The sequence below is a fragment of the Alexandromys fortis genome, unplaced genomic scaffold, assembly GCF_014885135.2.
Source record: "Alexandromys fortis isolate MF-2015 unplaced genomic scaffold, M_Fortis_MF-2015_v1.1 scaffold_0, whole genome shotgun sequence".
NCBI lineage: Eukaryota > Metazoa > Chordata > Mammalia > Rodentia > Cricetidae > Alexandromys > Alexandromys fortis.
Window position 1 is genome coordinate 22608921 of NW_026067949.1, and position 15750 is coordinate 22624670.

Genomic DNA, 15750 nt, shown 5'->3' on the forward strand with positions numbered 1-15750 from the left:
TTCAACATAAAGATCATTAAGACCTATCCAAATTTACCTTTGCTAGTACTTCAGGAGAAACTTCCTCATCTGGAGACCACAATTTTCCATTCTTCTCACCTGTTGACTATAGACAATTGAAGAAATTGTTTTTTTTTTTTTCATGTGGAGTAATATACACGTGAAAATATATAGATAAAAGAACTTAGAAATGGAGAACAAAATTAGCAGAGTCATACTTTTCAATTTCAAACATACTATAAACCTATGATAATCAGGATCGTGGTGTAAGAATACAGATACAAAGCAATGGAATAATGAGAAAAAAACCCTTTTTTATTAAAAACACTTTTATTATAAGGATCAATTCATTCTTAACAAAGGCACACATACAAAGTTGTGAGAAAAGAACAATTTTTTAAAGAAATGGTGCTAAGAAACTTGGGTACCGACAAATGAAGCCTGAAGCTAAACTGTCCTACCAACTACAAACACCACCTAAAAGGAAAGCATACTAGGCTAAAACTATAAACTCAGTACACAACACAGGAAGAAATCTTTGTTACCCTGCACTTATCAAAAGAAGGGGAATTATAAATAAACCTTGCTGGTGCAGTGAATGCCAGTAATCCCAGAACTTGGGAGAGAGGCAAAGCTAGAGCTCAGCCTTTGTTACACAGAGAGTTTGGGCTCAAACCGGGCTACATGAGCCCCTATCTTCAAAATACCAATTTAGCCCCTTCACAAAACAACTGAAAGTACTAAAGAACCTGAGTAGACAGCTCTCCAAAAAAACACACAGATGCTAAGTAAACACGCAGAAACCATTCTAAATACTATAAAATAAACACACCCTTAATAAAAAATTATTTAATATTTATTCTTTCAAAAATCAAAACAGCCATTCAAAAAGGAGGTAAAGAAACTGGAACCTTCAGAATAGGTTGGTGAAAATATTAAAAATGAACAGACACTATGGTAACCAGCCTGGTGATATCTAAAAATGTCCAATAGCAAATAATCACGACTCAGAAATTTTACTTTTAGTTACTTATCCAAAAGATCAGAAAATATTCTGATTGTACATATTAGCATTAATTACAATGTCAAAAGGTGAAAAACAATTCCAAATTGTTAATTAATAAACAAAATGCAGACAACACAAAGGAGTATTTTCAGCAGGACAAAAAATACATGAAATTGTGATCAATACCATAACAAAATGAATCTAGAAAACATGCCAAGTAAAACAATCTAGGTTATAAAAGGACAAGTATAGAGATTAAGATAGCTAGACTAAATTCATAGTTAGCATGTAGAGGTTCTGAAGAGCAATGCAGGGGAATTTGAGTACCGTGCTCAATAAGCATAAGGGTGTTTCTATTTGGGAGGATAAATAATAAACCTATGATGATTGCCAGCGCAACAGCTCAGGGAGAAAAGGCTCAGGACGCTGCTAAGCCTGACAACTTGAACTCAACCTCCAGGACCCAAATGATGAAAGGCGAGAGCTGACTTCCATCACATGCCATCTGACCTTCACAAGCTCACATATGCACTGTGGTACAACCCTCACCTAATTAAAAACATGTAATAAAAACTTTTTAAAAAAGTTTGTGGGTGGTGGTACATGCCATTAAATTAGCACTCAGGAGGAAAAGTAAGGCAGATTTCTGTCAGCTTGAGGCCAGATTGATTTACAGGGTGAATTCGAGACCAGCCAAGTAGAGCCACTCCTCTTTTTAAAAAGATAAACAAACAATAAGGCTGAATATGAGATTTAATTCCTGCACTTGGGAGTCAGAAGCAGGTGGATCATCTCTATGAGTTAAGGCCAGCCTGACCTCCATACACAATTTCAGGCCAGCGAGGGCTACACAGTGAGACCACATCTTGAAAAGCAAAATAGAAAACTAGCGCAGGAGATGGATGAAGAGAGAAAGAAACTAAACAACATCGAAGGTGGAAATATGAATTATGTTAATAAAAAGTAGTTTAGAGTGCTTAATGTTACACTAAAAAGAATGACATGCCTAAATGTGACTTGTACTTGAACCTTCCCTAATTCTGTGCTGTTAGATTCCTTTAAAAAAACATTATGGGGGCTGGAGAGATGGTCGGTGATTAAGAACAATTGCTGTTCTTGCAGACAACCAAGATGCTGTTTCCAGATACATGCTATTTACACATGATATCTCTATCTCTAGTTCTAAAGAATCCCTTGACTTTTCCTGGCCAAGAAAAGCGGAGCATTGCATATGGTGCAGAGACATACATGCAGGCAAAACACTCAACACATAAAATAAAAATGAATGGCAGGGGTCATGGCACAACGCCTTTCACCCCAGCATTCAGGAGGTAGAAGCAGGCAAGATTTCTGGGCCAAACTGGTCTGTAGAGGGAGTTCCAGAACAGCCAGAGCTATAAAGAGAAACGCTCTCTTGAAAAACAAAATGGAAAAAAAAAAAAAAAAAAAAGAAAGAAAGAAACTTTAAAAAAAAACTGTAATTTTAAAGTGACAAACAGTTATATTAGTAGGGTAAGGTTATATTAATAGGTAATTTTAAAACTAGTACACAATAAGGGTTAGATCCTAGAAGGCACATCAGTCACCTCAAATTTAACATGTAAAACATGAACCTAGGCTTAATGCACACACTCACACCACAAATATTCAAAAGTAAATGTTTCTGTGATATACAGACAGCCTTAAACTCGTGACTCTAAACTGAATAAATAAGTTAGAAACTTACCCTGTCATTCATTAGAAGATCTTTAACAATGAAGTTTGCCACAACAGATTTCATTGGGGAAGCAAACTGATCTGGTGCTAACATGGAAATGTGGCCAAGTGAAACCAATGGAGTGATAAGTTGTTCTGGTACATCAGCATTCAGACTCCTGCTGAGTGGCTTTGAAAGTAAGAGAGAGAAGTCACCAACTGGTTTTAAGCATTTAGATGTTCTACAGTTGTTTTACCATGTACAAGTCAATCTGTTTTCCTGATTTAAGTGATATGATCATAATTAATTTTAAAAATTCTAGGTATTTGGTTATTTTACCAGTTTATTAATTGCAGTTCAAGAGAATGGCCTCCACAGGCTCATATGTTTGAATGTTTGGTCCCCAGTTACTGAAATATTTTGGGAAAGATTAGGGATGTGGCCTTGTTGATGGGCTTTGACATTTCAAAAGCCTGTATCTCCATTTCTCTGCCTGAAACTTACAAATAAGATGTATATAGCTACTTCTCTAAGCCTATGTTTGTCTGAAAGCTGCCATGTTCCCCACCATGATGGTGATGGACTAACCCTCTGAAACTGCAAACAAATTCCCAAATTAAATTATTTCTTTTGCAAGTTGCTTTGGTCATGGTGTCTCAACACTGTAAAATATAAGAGTAATTAAGACAATAATAAAATTGAAAAAAAAATACGAAACAAAGATAAAGGGCAAAAATAAAGTCCAAATAAAAGAAGTAAGAATTATGACATCAGTCTTTTACCAAATCTGCATTATTTTCCAATTCTTGTGTCTAATTTGCTATGCTGGCGGTTTTTTTTTTTCCCCCCGAGACAGGGTTTCTCTGTGGTTTTGGAGCCTGTCCTGGCACTAGCTCTTGTAGACCAGCCTGGTCTCGAACTCACAGAGATCCGCCTGCCTCTGCCTCCCAAGTGCTGGGATTAAAGGCGTGCGCCACCACCGCCCGGCTGCTGGTGGATTTTTATGTTGAGAAAGTATTTTAAATAACACTGAATAATAAAAAAGTAAAGGTTCATGAAGTCATATCCTCTCCAATCCATAATAATAGGGATGCCTTTCCTAAAGCAGAGTCTGTCTGCCCAAGGATCATCTACATAGACCAACAAGGGATTAGCCGTCAGGTATGGTTGTAGATACTTAAGCAAGGCTGTCAACAGTCCGTGTGTATAAGCCAGAGTGGAAATGACTAAAGGTAAGGAGAATATCCTCCCATATGAAATATGTGAGCCTAGACTGACAGCTGGAATAGAGTGCCGAGTAGACAAGTGCTCTGAGGTGCTTGCACTGTAATGTAAGAACACATGCAAACAGGTTGATAGACCTAGGCTCCAGCCTTACCAAATGACAGAGACTGAGACAAACCAATGGGAACACATTCTATGTAGTAGGTATACCTCAAATATCTGTGCAAGCTGGACTTCCTTATTTGAGAAGATGGCATGGATACAATGCACAGCCTGTTTAGCTTGGTGTGGAGTACCCCTATTTGCCTTCTGATGTAAAATGGGAATTAATGTTCTGCAAGAAATAATAATACAGTTGTCATTTTGGGGAGCATATAAATCCTAGGTTTCTTTTCATTCATCATTTCCCCTACTTAATCAGATCTGTTCAAAGGCTATTTTAAGTAAATAATTTTCATTTTAAAGCTAACTCATGAATATAGGAAAATAACAAGCTACCTTTAATTAGTATTCTACTTGAACCAGGGCATATTCACATTTACCTTCTAAGAAGATATTCCTAATTTTTCAGTACCCTTTTATAATTCCCTTCAGTTTTTTCAAAGAAGCCATGGAAAATCAGTAGTAAAAGGCCAAGTTTTATTAAACAGCTGAAATGATATCAGTGAGCGTAAGTACACACAGTTACATTCAGTTTGGTAAAATAAAATTAAGCATTTCTAATAATCATCTAGTACGTGTACGTGTAGCTACCATTTGAGGTATTGTGAACACGTATTAATTCAACTAACGACTATTAATACCTGAAAAGAACTATTATTATGGCTATTATTATAGCCATAGCAAGGATGAGAAAACTAAAACATAAAGATATGGAAAATGCCAAAAGTAACACAGATGGGAAAAGGTGAGACTACATTCAAAGATGAAACTGGATTTTGAAGGTAAAGATCCATTAAAAAGAAAAAAAAAACCAATTTACTTAATCACTACACTAACATAAAAGATAAAACTAAAATTCTTTCCACAGGACAATATGGGAACAAATATAATAAAAAACAAAAACAAATGCTGGCTATATGGCAAAACATGTGGAGGAAGGAAATATTCTCACAAGAACCTACAAAAGAGGTTGTACATGAAATAGTTTCTTCCTTTTATTTTCCTAGCCTCATGAACAGACCTCACCACCAAATGCTGGGGACACCTCACAGCTTTATGCATACACCCAGCCAGCTTTCATGATAAACATAAATACTTTTATAATCAGATGAAATCTGTACAGCAACAGAACTCTACAGCAAATATTTGTTATAACTTCAATACAATTTTTAAAAGGTATCATTTTATATACCAAAAACTTGATGCCATCAAATACAAAGGCCTACTTTTAACAATATTTAACTTTAACAGCAATATTCAAGAGCACAAGTCATACACATCAACTGAAAAACAAAAAAAGTCTGAAACATGATAGTCAGTATAAATCTGACATGTTTATGAACATCTCAAGCCTATCTCCATGGATAGTCAAACTAGGGATTTCCATGTCTAAATAGCCTTGCTAGCCTGAGCACCATTTGGTTTTTTGTTCATAATTTCACATCTATAAGCTCACTACTATTAAAACTGGTGAACAACTAAAGAAAATACACTTAAATGTACTTTATTCTCACGATCATTTTCTCCATTATCAATTACCAAGGACCTAATAAATATTTTTATGATGAACACTATTTAATTGTCCTATTTTTCTTTGTTGGGACAGGAAGGTGGTAGCTACTAAATTTATACCCAACTTGAAAAAAATGTGCAGATTAAAGGATGCATCCATCATAAATACATTAAAATATGTAATTATGTTTATGTGCCGGTGTGTGGGCATGTACACTTGAGTGCAGGTGCCAGTGAACGTCAGGAGTCAGATCTGCTGGAGCTGGAATTACAAGCATTACAAGTGCTAGGAAGAAAGGTAGTATTTTCTGTAAGAGCAGAGCAGTGTGTGCTCTTAGCTGCTGAGCCACGTTTCCAGTCCCAGAAGATACAGTTTTGATTAAGTACAGGTATATAAAATTATTTTTATAAAAGCAAGCCTGAAGTGATATAAAAATAAACTAATCTTTCTTTCTTTCCCCACACCTTTGTTTTGTTTCTAGAGTACCTAGTACCCAAAGGCGCTACCAGGTGGTTACTGACATCTTCAGACTGTTTTTGCTTTTTTGTGTCTATCCCTTTTATCCTCTTAAGAACAAAAGGTTTCCTTCTTTGATCCTAACGTTAACTATTCCACCTGTATCTATTTTTCCAGTGCTTCTTTTGAAACAGCAGTCTTTTAAAAAAGGTCTTGCCTTAAAATGTAGAACTATTCTAAGTCTGGAAGAAAATGTCATAAACCACATCCTACTGTGTAAACTTTTTTCCTTTTCTGTACACAGGGGTTTGAACCAGGGAGGGACTCATGTATGTCAAATATGTATTCTCCCATTGAGCTATGTCCTTAACTCCCAAATTCCCTTAAAAAAATTACTGAAAATATTTATGTTCTGCCGGCATGTATGCCTGCACAGCAGAAGAGACCACCAGATCTCATTAGAGATTGAGCCACCATATGAAAGCTGGGAATTGAACTCAGGACCTCTGGAAGAATAGTCAGTGCTCTGAACCTGTGAGTCATCTTTCCAGCGCTAAAAGTCTTCTTGCCTGGGATTGCAGATCTGTGACAAGCCTAACCATAATGATCCTTTCATTATATGTACAGCTATATAAACAAGATCATTTTTAGACCACAAGCTCTTTGAAGACAAGGACTGACAGTGTAGATTTGTATTACATGAATTAAATTTAATAAAACCTTAGGAGTTATGTTCTTTAATTACGTTATGAGACAAACCTTACTCGTATTTATCATGATTTTAACATACAATGAACATCTGATGGATAATATCAACATGTTCTTCTATGTCTCCCTCCTTTAAAGTATAATCCTAAAATGCCAAATTAAAATATATAAATGTACTTTATTCCCATAGTCTTGTCACCATTATCAATTACCAAGCAACTAATAAATATTTTATGATGAACACTATTTAATATCCCTTACGATGAACACTATTTAATTATTTCTATTTTTTTGTTTTGGGACAGAAAGGTTACAGCTCTGAGCTTATAGTCAATTTGAAAGAAAATAATATAGATTAAAAAATTAAATTAATCATAAATGTAATAAAATATTTAATTCATTTCCTTCTAAACAAACAGTTGTAGTTTGTTCTACCTTTATCCTAAATGTGATAGATACAATGAGGCAGGGAGGGGACAGAGAGACTAAAGGAGACAGAAAATCAGCACAAAAGTGGAAGTTTTTTTACTGTCCCCATCTTCCTCCATAAAAGAGAAATCAAGATTCAATTGCCCACAAACATAAACTTTTGTGTTAACCAGGTTAAAAGAAAATATACTCACGATCGTATCTGGGGAAGGTCTGTTTCTATTTTGTGGCCTGTGTTCCTAAATATTTGTATTGCAGCTTCTGCTACCTTGTCATCTTCCATTCTTAGGCACTGTAACAAGGACTCATATGTTTCTGCAGAGTGGAACGAGGTAGGATGTGTGAAAGACAGAACCTGGAGGAATAGATACACCTTTAAGAGTGCAGCTCTAATCTATTAAAAAGGAGATTTCTTTCAACCAATAAATGTTCTGGTATATATATGTTAGCTACACCACATAGAATACATATTACATATTTTAGCTACCAATACAGTTACTTCTACTCATGAGGCATTAATGAAACAATGCATGGTGGCTTAAAGTCATTTCCCCAAGATAGCTAATATGCCACCTTCGATGTAATCACTTAATCTCTTGATTATTTCTGCCACATAGAACAAAGAGTATCTTCTTTTAAAAAGAAAAATCATGTCTGTGCATGCTCGTGTGTGTGTGTGTGTGTACACATGTCCAGGCTCATGCAAATCTTTGGGCATCACATTCAGAAACACAGTTCTGCTCGAGACAGGGCTTCTTATTGCCCTGGAGCTCACTAGCCTAGAATGGCTTGCCAGTGAGACTCTGGGATCCTCCTGTTTCTCGTTCCCCAGTGCTGGGATTACAAGCATGCTACAAAGCTAGGCATTTTTATTTGGGTAGTAGGGATCAAACTTAGGTGCTCATGTTTGCAAAGGAAGTTCTGACAAAATGGAAAATTTTGTTTTATGTGCACTAGTGTTTTGCCTGAATGTGTGTCTGTCAGACAGTTGTGATCTGCCATGTGGGTGCTGGGAATTGAATCTCGGTCCTCTAAAAACATGTTAAATGCTGAGCCATCTCTCCTGCTCAAAGGCTCATTTTTCTCATGGAGAGTGATAAATATATTTAAGTAAGAAAATTTTTATTTGAAATAAAAGCACCAAGTTTTTTGATTTTTAACAAAAAACACAGCTTTTGGCTGTCAAAATGATGATCTATATAGAAATGTCAAGTGAAATCCTCATAGAAAGTTCATATCATAATTGTCAACAATAAAGACAACTATGCACTTTTAATTACAAACATGTATTGGACACGAGCCCTAGCCAGTTTCTACCATTAAGGAACTTAGACCAGCTAAGTTGAGAAATGGCTACATTATCTTCATAGTGTGGGAATGAGGCTAGCTCCTATCGGATACAAGAGCTAAAGAAAGAAGCAGAAAATCGACAGTCCATCTTCATGTTCTTAAAAAGTAAACATTAAATACATCATAAAAGTACAGAAATGGGCTCAGTGAGGTTTTTTACTTGCAGAAAAACTAGAGAAATCCATTTTAAAACTGGACAAAAAGCAGTAGATTAAACTCTGTGCCTCTGTGCTAGACACATACGAGCAGGGCACTGGGTTTGATCCCTGGCACCTCCACTGTTCTCTTCAGCACAAGTCTGTCTTTTCTTTATTTTGTCTTGTTGTAATTTCAATGTATTTTTGCCTCACCCTCTGTACTCGATTCAATGAGAGCTCCATCCAGTGTTGTGGTTAGACAAAGACACACTTGAAGCCCGTGACAACACTGTCTTGCTCCCATGTCATTCTGTAACGTGGAACCAATCCTTTCACTAGTCCTGAAAACAATTCTTATTTGCAGTCACAGTAAAAATTCTTGAGCCATACCTGGCTCTGTTTTATAGGTAACTGAATTATTTTGCATTTATTAAGATCATCAATAGCATGCTGGGCAGTGGTGGTGGTGCATGACTTTAATTCGAGGCCAGCCTGATCTACAGAGCAACAGTCAGGACTACACAGGAAAACCCTATCTGGAACAAATCCCCCTACCCCCCCAAAAAAGAGATCATGAATAGCTTTAAAATGTCTCAATCATACAGATGATGTCAAAAACTCCAGTAGTTAGCCAACGACCTCAGATACAATTTCTCTGAAAGATAACTCAGGATTATTTGGCATACATGGTCATAAGTAGAGCAGGAAAGCAAAAAGTAATCAGAAATAATATTTCATTTAAAAATATTTATTATGTACATTGGGGTTCTGCCTGCATGTATGTCTGTGCGTAAGGCTGCCAGGTCCTTCGGAAATGTAATTATAGACAGTTGTGAACTGCCAAGCAGGTGCTGGGAATTGAACTGGGTCCTTTGAAGAACGGCCAACTGCTAAGCCATCGTAACTGCTGAGTCATCCTTCAGCCCCCATATACAGATCTTTTAAAAAAGATGCTACAGTATTATGTAAAATGATTTTGCAAATTATTAAAAACTATTTTAAAGATGCAAAAATATTTTTATAAGATCTAATTTCTAGATAAATAGCTGAAATCATAGTACCTGGCAGTCTGAGAGGTAGAAGGATAAATGAGAGTTCCATGACAGTTTGGGCTAAAGAATGAGTCTGTTTTATTTTGTTTTGGCTTATTTTTTTAACATTAAAAGAACATAATTTCTGCCAGAAATTTTTCATTTTTTTTTCATAATCTAAAGTATAGTAAGCCTGCTGTTGCATATCCTGAAGGGAATGCCATTATGAATCTTTGGAAATAAAAAGAGATAAAACTGTTTTAAAAAAAATACCTTAAGAAGTTCAAGTCCTGAGCGAATGGCTGAATCTGGACTTACACCCTCCTCTTCATCATCTGCTGTCCCTTCTATTGATTTATTCATCAATTTTACTAGTGCACTATTAAAAGAAGGAAATGTAAGTTAGTAAGTCTGCTTGAATTAGTAACTGGATCCCAACTGAAATATGATAAGCATAGAGAATCTAAAAAGACAATGGTCAAAGAAGTTTCTGTAGCATGACCACTTGATGGGTAAGCTTACTTTTAGGTGAACCTCCCCAAAATGTAATGTATATATAATAGTAACAACAATGACTAAAAAATAAGCTATTAATATTAGCTATTTCAATATTCATTTCTACATATAAAGAGAGTTAGTAACTGGCAAATGGCCACTCCAAACAAAATTCAGACACTAGGGCAGGAAGATGGTTCATTGGGTAAAGGTGCTTGCTAGCAAGCTTGATGCCGAGTTTGATCCATGACCCACATTAGAGATGCCAAGGATTATTGAAAGTTGTTCACTGACCTCCAAATCTGTGCTACATGTGCACATTAACACACACAATAAATAAAAGTAATTTAAAGATCCAGCAGTGAACAAATACAGGGAAAATAGTGTTAATTCCACTAGCATCAGTAATTCCATTCTAAGAAATTATAACCAAAAGGTAACTAATCAGAAACATGCTGTATTCATAAACATGCAAGTAGATAACATGAAACTGTAAACGAGTTATCTTTTCCATATATTTCCCACCACAAAATAGAATAATACCTGATCTATAGAATCACAGTATCTAACAGAATAGATCTATTTGTTTGAGACAAGATCTCACATGTATCCCAGGCTGACTTCTCTTAGTCCTTCCTGACTCAAGTCTCCTAAGTGGTAAGATTATAGGTGTCTAGTTACTTTCTCTAAGTAAACTAATACTATTTAAAATAAAAAAAAAATATGAATTCAGGAATGTAGTTTTTATATAGACTGCCAAACTTGTCAAGCTCTGGGTTTGATCCTCTATGCCACACAAAATCGAGTGTTCTGGTGCTTGCCTGTAATTCCAGCTTTGTAAGGGAACCTAATGTGGGAGTCCTGCCATGAGTTCAAGGCCAGCATGGGCTACACAGTGAACACCAAGTCAGCTAAGGTTACACAGCAAGATGCTCTCTCAAGAAACAGTTAGGGATGGGGGTGAGGAATGGAGTGAGAAATTCTTTTCCTTTGATGCAATAACTGTTTCAATCAAATTATTATGATTTGTTTTATCAGATAGTGTCTTTGCATATTGCTCAGACTTGCCTTTAACTCAGTCTTAGTGATCCGCCCATCTCAGAGTAGCCGGGGACTAATGCACACCACTCGTGGAAATCAAACAATGTTTGCTCTTGCTGAGACAGGGTCTCGCATAGCCCAGGGTGGCCTTAAATTCAATGTGTAGCAGAGGGTAGTCTCTTCTCTACATGGTAAGAGCTGGAATTACAGGCATATGTTACCATTACTAGTTCTAGTAGTAAAGAATTTATTTGTTTAAATACAAAGTATGAACCTGAAGTGTGTGGTACACAACTGCAATATCACCACCTGAGAAGAAAATGCAAGCACAGAGAGCCAGCACGACTACAGAAAAAGTAAAATCATGAGATGTGGAGAGATGTCTCAGTGAGTGAGCTTACAGGCCACCTATAACTAACTTTAGCTCAAGGGACTGACACCCTTTTCATGGTGTCCCAAAGGGTACCACTCACCTGCACAAACCCAACACAGATACACAAATAAAATTAAAATAAAATCTTTAAATATCCAAAAGTCAACTATTAAAAGAATCCAAAGTTTCTTCTCCAAATATACTTACTTGCCACAAATTCACTTCCTCTTTATTTGAAGGTGCCTGTGCTGTAATCAGCTGGCCTGGTCTGTGACCTGGGTACCCTGTCTCTTTAAGATACAACCCCGCCCACTCCCAACCCCACCCCCCATCTCCAGCCTGCTTTCTTTCAATCCCTCTTCAGAAGAGGTAACTATAGCTTCTGCCTCTCTCTTCTACCCCTTTCTCCCTTTCCTGCCCTTTTCCTTTTCCCTCCTCACCCACAAACCACTAAATAAACTCTCTATCCCAGCTCTCTCTGTATGGCACATCTATCTGTCAGAAAGTGGCACTGGATGTCCTACAAGTAGGAACCGAACACGGGTTCTATGGAGCCTAATTCCACCTGGACTAAAGGTCAAAGAGTTGGAACTTACCAAGATTATTGATTCTACCTCAAAGGTCCCATCTAGATTTAGTTCAGACAGTTCTACTCTCTCAAGGTTATGGTCAACAGGTGTAGCTAATAGCCAGACCTTGTATTTCAGGAATAGAAAAGTAGGCATGTTTCTAGCTCAAACAAAAGTCCAAGGGTCCAACTAAGATTCCAGTTGCCTCAAAGAGATAATATTGGATTCCATCAAGGGAGTGGTTGGTTTGCCTACAGAATTTTTTGGTGTAGTGTGTGAGCGTGACTTGTTTTGTTCTAGCAACAGAATGTTTAACTGGATGTAGCCCAAGACTGTCAACTGGTCTGTTCATTTCTTCACATCAAGTTAATGTAGTTGGGTTTTTTGTTGTTGTTGTTTTTAATCTTACTTCTACCTCTTGTGGTCGGGGTATTTTAAGCAATTGGATATTAAACGCAGGCGATTTCAGTATTCACTGGAACTCCCTTCCTGTACTTTTCATGTTTTCTGTTTTATTATTTTCACATCTTTGTGCTCTTTATATTTCTAATCCCCACGTCCCTACCCTGGCAAGTGGTATTTTTGTCCTGGTCCCTGACAAGGTTCCCTGCAGGAACAGCATATACTGAGTAGTATTGTTATCTTTAATTCTGAACACCCAGGAGGCAGGTGCAGGTGAAGTCTGAGAAAAGCCTGGTGTGTACATAGTGAGTTCAAGGCCAGACAGTGTCCTGGAGAGAGACCTTGTCTCAAAAAGAGAAGGAAAAAAAAGAACAGTGTATGTTCTTAACCGTACCCTCGCATTTTACATACATTTATTTATCATGTGTCTGTGTGTGTGCACACAAACGCCATGGCACATGTGTGGAAGAGTCAGTTCTCTTCCATGAGGATTCTGGAGATCAAATTCCAACATTTAGTTGTTAGCAAGCATCTTTACATGCTCAGCCAATATTAACCTATGTTCTAGTCATTCCTCCTACAAAAGTTTTCATATTTGATGACATCATTATTTCCTCATGATTCAGTTCTTTCTCTTCACCTCTTCCCACTTTAATTTTACTTTCATTCCTAGGTTTCAACCACTATTACAATGACTATTGTAGTTTTAACATTTTTAATTAATTTTGGGATAGATAAATTTCTGCCTCTCTCAATTTTTTTTTCCTCCTCTCTTTTTGGTTGTATTCTCAAACAAGGTTTATGTAACCCTGGTCAGCCTGGAACTCATTATATAGACCAAATCACAGAGATCTACCTGCCTCTGCTTCCCTAGTGATGGGATTAAAGGAGTGTAAAACTATACGTTTTACAATTCTACGCTGTAAGTTATTCGCGGCGGGTGGCCTGATCATAACATGCAGGAGGCTAACAAGTTCAAGACCAGACTGGTCTATATAGCAAGTTCCACATTCTAGGCCAGTCTTAGACATATAGTGAGATCCAGCCTCAAGAGACCTAAATAGTGGTGTCATATGCCTACAATCCCAGCACTCAGGAGGCATTGTGAGTTCCAAAACAACAGCTAGCTTCTCTCTCTCTCTCTCTCTCTCTCTCTCTCTCTCTCTCTCTCTCTCTCTCTCTCTGGCACGCACGCACGCACGCACTCCTACTCAGTTATAGCACTAACCTATCTAAATATTTGACTGCTTTCCCCTTTTTTCTGTCTGCTATTTTTCCCTAAAAAAAAAAAAAACTACCAATATTAGCCAGCATGTAATAAAAAAGACAAGTGTGGCAAATTATGTTTTAAGTATTATTTAATATGAATGATATTTATATACATATAAACCTCTCCATGATTTAAACAAGTAGTAATTATCATTGCTGTAATTTTTATAGATTTGGAAACTGAAGCTCAGAATACCTAAGTAACCCACAAACTCAAGATCCGTGACCTGGATTATATCCTCAGAAGTCCTTACTTGGTTAATCTCTATAATTTATACTTCCTTTTACCACTCATCAGATGTAAAGCTTATTCTTGGAACCTTCTATAATAACACACCCACTCACAGAGTTTGGGTTATGTAACTTATTCTTCACTGGATACACAATGTACTTTACACATAGCTTTTTATTATTTTTAAAGCTAACCTACAAAAGCTAACGTAAAACCTAACAATAAGGGTTTTTTTTATTTGTAATCTACTATTCTGAAGATTTGGCTAAATATAAGGAAGATGTCCCTTTATTTTTGGATATAGGGTCATCCCTGGTTAGTCCAGATCTAACTATGTCAATCTGGTTAGCCACAAACTAAGAGAGATCCATTTCCTCTGCTTTTTAAATGCTCAGATTAAAGGCGATCACTGGAATTGTTACAAAATTACTGTTAGAAATCTTAACCAAGATGTTCTTCTCTGAATCAAACACCTCCTGATGGCAAGAAAATTTCTGAGTTTTCAGAAGACTTGTTAACACTGGGACTCAAACAACAGTAACCTACCGACATAAAGGATGCCTGTGAAATCCCCTGATGCCACTGTATATCCCTATCAAAGTTAATATGCACAGTCAGGAGTTCCTATTCCTACTACATTGTATCTTAATCTGATACGTGATGCTACAGTGCCAGGGCGACTTGATAAATACTGATGTGTACTCAGTACTATAAAGATCCTGAATTCATTCCCCAGCACACATGTATGTACTCCTGAGTTTGTACCCCACTCCACCACAGACACAGCAAGCTGCACAAGGGTAGGGTAGGTGAGAAGTAAATGGTACAGATCAAAGGATACTCACTGACAAGAAATAATATATCTACGTTTTGTAAACTATGGACAAAAGGTTTATTATCCAAACTTTTGTTCCTTTGTTTTCTTTATTGCAAAGAGGAAAGTCAATCAGGAAGTCTTAATTTAATCATAGAAAAAATGATGTTCTGGGCTGAATTGTTCCTCTCTAACTCACAGATTTTAGTGACCAGTATCTCACAATGTGACTATACTAGAGATATAGCATTAATGAATAATTATATAAAGAAATTATATGGATGAGGTTAACCTATGATGACCGCTATTTTTAAAAAATAAGGAGAGTAGGACACTGATTTATTTTGGATACACAGGAAAAGACCATTTGAAAACACAATGAGAAGTCGGTGGCTATCTCGAAAAGAAGGAAAAGGACTTATGAAGAAAATAAATGTTCTACTGTACACCTGTCACATTCTGAGGTATCTTGTTAGCCAATGGTAGTTTGTTAAGGTAACCCTTGAAAACCAGTATAACAGGCCTTCCAATAGAACCCACAGTAGTGATTCATTCACAGATGAAATAACTGGTGGTTTCTTGAGTACCAAATTAGGTCTCCAGATCCAGATATATCTGGATTAAGAACCAATGAGTGTTACAAAGTATACCAACATGAGTAATAATTATCACTACAAGACAGAATCATTCATACAAATTTACAATAGTGAACTCTTAGAAATAAAATGTGTGGATTGTTTTTAAAAAAAAACAAGTTCTCATTTTCAATATGCCATTCTGTTCTCATACATCAAGTACAGTGATAAAACAAGACATAACAGAAAATAACATGAACACTGAAAT

At 36.6% G+C, this 15750-nt stretch overlaps 2 protein-coding genes across 4 annotated transcripts in view; one reads left to right on the forward strand and one right to left on the reverse strand.

The window, feature by feature from the left end:
* N4bp2 (NEDD4 binding protein 2) overlaps positions 1–15750 on the forward strand; it is a 330918-nt gene that overhangs the window by 125188 nt on the left and 189980 nt on the right. The window lies entirely within an intron of this gene.
* Pds5a (PDS5 cohesin associated factor A) overlaps positions 1–15750 on the reverse strand; it is a 99240-nt gene that overhangs the window by 19276 nt on the left and 64214 nt on the right. For all 3 annotated transcript variants that reach the window (XM_050149866.1, XM_050149865.1, XM_050149867.1), the window contains 5 exons: positions 9986–10091; positions 7389–7549; positions 4137–4260; positions 2733–2891; positions 38–106 (listed from right to left, as the gene is read on the reverse strand). In XM_050149866.1, the coding sequence (XP_050005823.1) occupies positions 38–106; positions 2733–2891; positions 4137–4260; positions 7389–7549; positions 9986–10091 (619 nt within the window). The remainder of the gene's footprint in view (positions 1–37; positions 107–2732; positions 2892–4136; positions 4261–7388; positions 7550–9985; positions 10092–15750) is intronic.